This window comes from Sinocyclocheilus anshuiensis, unplaced genomic scaffold (assembly GCF_001515605.1).
Source record: "Sinocyclocheilus anshuiensis isolate Anshui unplaced genomic scaffold, SAMN03320099.WGS_v1.1 scaffold3406, whole genome shotgun sequence".
Taxonomy (NCBI): Eukaryota; Metazoa; Chordata; class Actinopteri; order Cypriniformes; family Cyprinidae; genus Sinocyclocheilus; species Sinocyclocheilus anshuiensis.
Genome location: NW_015541310.1, coordinates 60,034 through 68,639, shown reverse-complemented (window position 1 = coordinate 68,639; position 8,606 = coordinate 60,034). Strand labels below are relative to the sequence as shown.

Here is an 8,606-nt window from a genome sequence, read left to right as displayed (position 1 = left end):
TATATAAATAGAATACCATTCAAAAGTTTGGGGTCCATTTTTTAATGTTTAGAAAGATGTCTTTTATGCTCACCAAGGCTGCATTTACTTTATGAAAAATACAGTAAAAAGATTAATATTGTGAAATATTATAACAATTTAAAATAACTGTTTCTTATTATATTTAAAAATTTAATTTATTCCTGTGATGTAAAGCTGAATTTTCAGCATCATTACTCAAGTCTTCAGTGTCACATGATCCTTCAGAAATCATTATACTATGCTGATTTGCTGCTCAAAAGACATTTATCAATGTTCAAAAACCAATCAATGCTAAAAAAGTTGTTCTGTTTAATATTTTGTGATATTTCAGGATTCTTTGATGAACAGAAAAAAAAAAGCATTTATTTGAAATATGATTTCTTTAATAATGAAGTCACTCTAATGCGTGTCTGCTGAATAAAAGCTTTAAAAAAAATCAATTGTACTGAACAAAAACTTTTTAATGTTAATGTGTATCAAATAAATTACTACATTTAAATAACTTCATACTTAAGGTATTTTTCTCCTGATTAATCTTTAGTATGCATCTCAGTAGGTTCTCACCTTGTCTGTGTCGGACTCGTACACCAGATGCCGGGCCTCTGCCTGTGCGTGGTCATAATCCTGCGGCAGGATCCAGTGACGAATCTCTTCTAAATCCATCTTCCCGTCTTTATTCAGATCTCTGAAATCTGAAAACTGGTCTCTCTCTGTTCTAACCCAGTCTGGCTCTGGGCCGCCATCTTCGTGAGCAAACATGTCCGCTGTAAAATAGCAGAAAAGACTGAAAATGTCTTCCCTTGGATACAGAACATTAAAAGGATAGTTCACCCCAAAAATGTCAATTTTGTCAAGAGTTTCAGTGTCTAAAACTCACAAAACGTTATCATAAGTGTTTCGTCCTTCATACAAAAATACAGATGAACCTACCAATGTATTCGTCCTCATCTACATGACCATCTCCATTCTTGTCAATGTCCTCCAGAGTTTCCTGATAGAAGAAAGTACAGTAAATTGGAAAATCAGTTACTTTATGAAATAATAGCATGATGGTTATTTCCAATAGTCTGCATAATTAAACTGACAGTAAGTACCACTGTCTAAATTCCAAACCCCATAATCCAAGTGAAACTCACAAGAACCACAATGTCCTGCATGTGCTCAAACTCTTCTGGGTGGAGGAAAGCAGTGAACTCCTCTCGCTCTGCAGCTAAATCACCATTGAGATCAGCAGCTTTAAATCTGCGTTCATCTCGCGGAAGCATCTTCTTGAAGCTGAACTGGTCTGTTGCATCTTCAAACTCTTTTGGATTGGCTGGGAGAAGAGAAGATGAATCTCATGAAGGTGTCGTTTTTTTACATTTAATTAATATTAAAACTTTGAGAAAATTCAGATCAGAACGACTCACCAAGGTAGTAACCGTAAGTTGCTTGCTTATATTCATCCCATGAGATCTTGTTGTCTTTGTTCAGGTCATAGTCAGACCAGACCTTTGCAACGTTCTCATAGACGTAACGTTTCTGTACTCTCTTGATCCAGGCCTTGAGTTCATCAGTGGTAATATATCCATCAACATCGCTGTCAATACGATCAACTATTTTCCTAGGGAATTTATAAGTGCATAGAAAGAAAAAAAAAAAAGAGAATAAAATGGAAACTTACAGAGAATACATATTAGAATGGACACCAGAGTAACATTTCTAGCTTTTCACCTCAAACATGGTGGATCAATCCAATTCTAGAAGATTCAATTCAAAGCTAGAAGAACTTGACTGGTCTGCAACTCTGCATAAAGTCTAATCCCAGATAAACACCCCTGGTGTGACTTTAAATGCAGACCTTGAGCTAAAAACTCATCACCAAACACCAATGACTTGTACATATGGGTACAGTAATTTTAGACACTTCCAAAACGTTTGCAACAGAGATGGAAATACAATTTTTAAATACATGAATTATGTTTCCATCTTTGTTGCCACAGTTTTGGAGGTGCTTTTTTCTGTTCTAAAGATGGGGGGTCCCAATACTTTTGTCCATATACTGTATGTACAAGTCATTGGTGTTTGGTGATGAGTTTTTGGCTCAAGGTCTGCATTTAAAGTCACACCAGAGGTGTTCAGCTGGGATTAGACCAGTCAAGTTCTTGGTGTTGGGTGATGAGTTTTTGGCTCAAGGTCTGCATTTAAAGTCACACCAGAGGTGTTCAGCTGGGATTAGACCAGTCAAGTTCTTCCACACTGACTAAGTCAATAAATCAATAATTTCTTTTTGAACCTTGCCTTATACACAGAGGCATCATCATGTTAGAATAGAAAAGGGTCCTGTCCAAAATGTTGCTATAAAATTAGAAGCGCACAATTCCCTAGAATATATATCACACATACATACATGTATACATACACACACACACACACACACACACACACACACACACACATATATATATATCCTATTTTATTTTTTTGTTTTAATAAAAAAATATATTTTTATGGATACTAAAATTTTATAGTGAAGTGAAAGTGACATGTGGCCAAGTATGGTGACCCATACTCGGAATTAGTGGTCTGCATTTAACCCATCCAAAGTGCACACACACAGCAGTGAACACACACCCGGAGCAGTGGGCAGTTGGGGGTTCGGTGCCTTGCTCAAGGGCACCTCAGTCATGGTATTGAAGGTGGAACAGAGCGCTGAACATTCACTCCCCCACCTACAATCCCTGCCGGTACAAGACCCAAACCCGCAACCTTTGGGTTACGAGTCCGACTCTCTAACCATTAGGCCACGACTTCCCCTTAAAATGTTCACTTCCCATACCGGGAGTCGAACCTGGGCCGCCTGGGTGAAAACCAGGAATCCTAACCACTAGACCATATGGGAATTGTAATATAGTATTGTTATTATTAATAATGACTGGTTAATTTCCAACATAAAGGTGAGCATAGTTAAACAGATATTTGCTATGGATGTTTTTATTATTATTATTAATATTATTTTAATAATTTACATTATTCATTGGTATTTATTACTCAGTGATGTCTCTCATTACTGTAATACTACCTTGATAATCTCAAATGAAACACCCGTTATATATTAAGCACTAAAAGCACTATATATATTTTAAAACGTAATAAAATATTTGACCCTTTTTTTATATTAAAACATTTTTAAAAACATTTTACTTATCTATATTTGCATTTCATGTCATAGACTTCGTTTTATTTAAGCAAAATATAATTTCTTATTTCTTTATGCTTATTTTTGGTTGAAATACGACCCAGAAATGTTCTTGACAGAAACCAGAGTGCAAGTGACTAGAAGACTGTCAACAGCACATTATTTTGATCTCTGATGCCACGTTGTGATGTTAAGAGAGACTGGAGAGGGAGTTCTGATTGGAAGAGGACGAGGTAGTTTTCCAGCTCAATGGGTGAGCTGGAAACTTGTTACATTGGCAAGAAACGAGATAAACCCTGATATTCGACACATTTCTATATTTAACATGACAGTGTGGCAACCACCATGCAGGAGGGATTTTGTTGTCATGTGACATTAAAGACATAAAATAGACAAATGAAGTACCCCTGTGGAAAATGATGTAAATTCTTCAATTTCTAACAACTTCACACGTTTTATATTTGATTCTTAATCTATTTCTCCATCTTTAACAGGCTTATCTGTCATTGATCCACATATAAAGACATGCTTCAATGCTTAAGTAGCTCTTCTGAACAAAACCCCCAGTCTTACCCTAATCTGGTTTTGCTTTCCTCTGGGGTGAGCTGATCATATGTGGTGGCCTCCTCTTTGCCCAGAAAGGCCTCGTGGTCGTACTGATAGCTCTGGTTATCTTCGTGGGGTTGCCTGCTCAGTTCAGGCTCGTGAAGAACTCTTTCTTTCCTGAGAGTGGGTTTCCCGTGCGCCAGACACGTGCAAAGCGACAAAAACCATAAATACGTTGACACATCCATGCCTGAAGGACGCAATCCAAAGCAAAGAGAGCGTTTAAAACGGGCACAAAGTTATAAGCTCTAACTAAGTTACGTGATCGACCACCGTCAAAATCGCAGAAGCTGCGGTTGCCAAGGAGACGCGTTTCAATTGTTATCAACTCAGAACAAAACAATCAGAGCACAAGTCAGTTCTTTTCATTTTCGATTCAAACATACCCGGCGGATCACTGAAGGCTAGGCTACAACCAAACATAGAATGGGTGCGTGTCAAGCGACAGCAAATCATAACGCGGATAGCATGCAGGCGGAATGTTAGAAGCTCTGCTATTGGTCAAACGGTTGTCTTAAACCCGAGATGGGCGTGGACGCCACGTTGCAAGATGACACGCAGAAGCGTCTGCTTAGGAATCCCATAGTAGAAGAACTTAAAATTATAGTATTACAATTTTGATCATAGCTAAAAAAAAAATATATAGTGTTATTATTAGTGATAAGTTAATTTCCAGCATGAGACTGAACATATTTAAACAGATATTTGCATTAAACAGTCGTTAACATGAAAAATGTTAACTAGATTTATTACCCACTCCAATGCAGCTGTAAAATGTATTTCCTAAAACGTAATGTCAAATAACCGTAAAAAGATAAGTCAATGCTATGAAGTTAGACATCGTGAAGTAGTAGCTAACAGACTACTATGTCAGATACAACTATGTTTCATTAAATCACCAAATTGAGCTGATTTAAACTGACAGAGCAAATATAATTTAAATACATTAACAATTAATTACTCAAATAAAAGGCCACTGGCCTTAGGCTAGTTTCATAACAGAGCGGTGGCTCTCAGTTTGTGCTGGAAAGATGGCATGTGTTAGACAAAATTCATGTTGGCCTGTTTGTAGAGAGGAATTGGAGATGACACTGGCAGCAAGTTATTCCATCAGTACATTACATGAGCTGATGCAAATTTAAAACATGGAAATATTTATTAATTTGTGAATAAATTCATATGAACATTTTGACAAGATTCGCCTAAAACTACACTGGCAACATCATAGATGTTTGCATTTAATTTAATTAGCTAATTAATTTTTATAGTGGAGGCTGGCAGAAAGCTGGCCTATAGAAAAAAGACGCACCTTTTACTTTTAACAATGTAAATGTAAATCTATATAAGATAAAGACACTTTCTTGATGATCGACTATGCTACTCCTTGCAAACTGATTCCACATAACATTTCTTCAGTACTTGGGCAAATAATTGTCGTGCTGCCATGCTTAACATAAAAGCAAGGATAAAATTCCTTTCTGTCTCTTAACCATTGATCTGCAGACCTTTCGTGCACATGAACTGTGTGTTCACTCACTGTGCCTACATTAAAAAGCCTTTTGCAAATGGAAGGCATCAGTGAGGAGAATAGTATCACAGCACCATGTTATAATGATAAATGATCCTTTGAGCATGAACATTGGGAAAGATTTTAAAAACTGTTTCATGCACAATCTATTTTATAGATTTTAATCTAGCTTTACATTACCAGTTTTATGCCATTAATCAAATGGAAATATATTGATGGTGAGAATACGGTGGTTATTCGGATGAGCAAGGCCAGATGAAACATTAGTTCACTCTTCAGATAACTTTTCAAACCTATATACAGTACATGCATTTATTTAAGAAAAAGAAGGAATTTCCATAAGAGGACAATAGGAATTTATAGAAAAGCATTATGGTTCTGGTGGATTGAAATTGTTCCTTTATAAGCTTACTGTTATTTTGTTAGATGCTAATGCTGATACTGTACCTCTTGTGGTTATTTTCAGTTTCTAAACCCGAAGGCTTTATTAATCATCTCATCAGACAGAGGAAGTGTTAATTCATTAGTTTGGCTCCCAGCACTAATTTTCTATTAATTAGAATAGTTTTCATAACCATGTGCCTTATATTCAACAATATATGGCATAGTACTGATAATTCATTAGAGAAATTAGACAACTGACCATGATTGTAACACTGCTGATTAACTGCCAGGCCAGTCCAACGACGAATAAAGAAAGTACACAGAGAAGAAATCACAATTTATATACAGCATACTGTTGAAAAAAAAAAGATTTTAATATGTTATTATTTAATATGTGTATATATATATATATATATATATATATATTGCCATTTTCTTCAACCCTAACGTATATATCGAGTTAAATATTGAGTTATGTTCAGCTTTAATACATTTAATATTTTTTAAATAATCTTTTTAATATTTATATTGTAATTTCAAATTTTTGGGAAAGTCATTGAAAAGTCAGAACCTGTTTTGGTCAAAAGCAGTGAATCCTGAAGTAAATAACTCTGTGTGAGAGCAGCATATGTTTGTTACATTCAAATATAACACACACACACACACACACACTCATAATCTCCATCATCCAAGCCTTTAAAGCTATAATATCTGTTTTTCAGTATCTATCAAAAAGATCACAGAAGGGAAGGTTGAACAAGGAGAAGATAATCAGGGGGTGACACCAAATACTTCCTGTGATCTGCAATCTGGAAGTGACATAAGATGCAAAAATGATTGAGAGGAAACAAAAGCAAGCAAGAGGTGCTTTTGGGTGGAGTGAGTGATGTGATGATTATAACCATCAAGCTTGGACTGAAACACAGACACATCTCTTCATAGTTAGCCAGCTGGAGCGCCTCTTAAGAACTCAAATCCTTTAGGGTCCTGCAAAAAGAAACAGACATATTCTCGTTCAAACTGCGTGATCTGGGTACACTGGGGGAAAAAATCACCAAATTAAAAACTTAAAGGAATGGTTCACTCAAAAATGAAAATGTGCTCACTCTCTCTCAGGCCTTCTAAGATGTAGACGAATTTGTTTCTTAATCCAAACACATTTGGGAATAATAAAAACATCACAATAATCCACACGGCTCCATGTACATCGATTAATATCTAGTAAAGTGAAAAGCTGTGTGTTTGTAAGAAAGTTATTATGGATTATGTACACGTTTTTAGGCTGGCTGCTATGGTTTGAAGTTAAAAACATCTTGATGACAATTTGTTTTTTACAAACACAGAGCTTTTTTCTTCACAAGATGTTAACTTGGAGTCGTGTGGATTAGCCTACTTGTGGATTAGTGTGATGTTTTTATCAGCTAGTTTTATAGAATCAAGTAACTAACTAAAACCAAAATGTATAGAAAAATGAACACTTGAACATACATTAGTGTAATGTGAAATACGTAAAATGACATAAACCATCTTTGGGAAAAATTCATTTGAAGTGTAGTTAGATTTTGTTTTATTTACATGAAGAAGGCGGGGTTTATGACCCATAATGCAGCCAGCCACCAGGGGCAATCAAGTACATTTTCAGCTAATTTTATTTATTTATTTTTTGGTGAACTATTTAAGTATAGTTGCTGCCTTGAATTTTTAAGTATGATAAAATTGGCTGTACAAGTCATTTCAACTCATCTTTAAGTTTCGTTGAACCTCATATAACAAAAAAATAACATTTTGCCATTACTTATTGATCATATCATTGACATTTTTACAGTGTACAAGCACAAATGAATTACACATTGTGCTTTCTGTTGCATATAAGACAGTAACAAAAATCTAGCTTTTTAAAATTTTATGAAACAAGTGCATAGTCACCGCCACAAGACTAAGGAGTTTAAAAAAGTTGGGGAAACCCATCTTTCTGCAAAAGATGCCTACAATTAATATCTAGCACAAACAGTTTAGTACTTGATGTTAGGGGCTTGTTCAAATTGACATAATATGGGTCATATGATGCGATTTCAATTTCTCCTTTCTCTTTGGAGTGTTACAAGCTCTTGGTCCATAAAGAAGATCTGTAAAGTTGCAAAGACATAAACACATTTCATTACACCAAATACACAAAATAATGTTCTTTTTAGCAGCATCATATGACCCCTTTAATCATTTGACAGCACTAATTTTATAAAATAACAAAATAAAATATTTTATTATATTTCATTTATTGTGTTTTTTTTAATACTTTGTAAATTATTTGTGCAACTCAGTCATGCAATTTTTACATTATTTATTTTTTTTTGGCCATTGAATTGAAGCTAAATAAAAATCTTAAACTTAAAAAACTACTTAGAAATTGCCTTGGCAACTAACTGAAATACATATACTTAAAGGGGTCATATGATGCTGCTAAAAAGAACATTATTTTGTGTATTTGTAAAGTTAAAAAAACACATTATTTTCCACATACTGTACATTATTGTTTCTCCTCTATGCCCCGCCTTTTTGAAACCCCGCCTTTGAATTTTTACAAAGCTCATCGGTCTGAAAAAGCGAGGTGTGCTGTGATTGGCCAGCTATCCAGTGCGTTGTGATTGGCCGAATACCTCAAGCGTGAGACGGAAATGTTACGCCCCTCACCATACTGTTGTATTCCCTCAGCGACCAGCACGGATCAGCTCTAGGCATGACGAAGCAGATATCGTCCTCTTTTGGAAGACCAAACAAAGTAGTTTCGCTTTCACAACGAAGCACACAGCGTCTTCAGGATATGGCGGCGGCAACAATACTACAGCGAGAATAAAAGTTACGCCTTCTTTCTTTGCGTGAACATTTGGGCGG

The 8,606-nt window shown here is 35.5% G+C and overlaps 1 protein-coding gene and 1 non-coding gene across 3 annotated transcripts in view; both read right to left on the bottom strand.

Annotated features, from left to right (window-relative positions):
* LOC107690795 (reticulocalbin-1-like) overlaps window positions 1-4,234 on the bottom strand; it is a 5,658-nt gene extending 1,424 nt beyond the window's left edge. For both annotated transcript variants that reach the window (XM_016489213.1, XM_016489214.1), the window contains exons 1-5: window positions 3,773-4,234; window positions 1,431-1,624; window positions 1,158-1,336; window positions 952-1,012; window positions 586-785 (exon numbers count right to left, since the gene is read on the bottom strand). In XM_016489213.1, coding sequence (XP_016344699.1) covers window positions 586-785; window positions 952-1,012; window positions 1,158-1,336; window positions 1,431-1,624; window positions 3,773-3,993 — 855 coding nt within the window. In that variant the 5' untranslated portion in view covers window positions 3,994-4,234. The remainder of the gene's footprint in view (window positions 1-585; window positions 786-951; window positions 1,013-1,157; window positions 1,337-1,430; window positions 1,625-3,772) is intronic.
* Window positions 2,831-2,902, bottom strand: trnae-uuc (transfer RNA glutamic acid (anticodon UUC)). Its single transcript has one exon. It is a non-coding gene; the product is annotated as a tRNA-Glu (tRNA).
* Window positions 4,235-8,606: the final 4,372 nt, after the last annotated feature.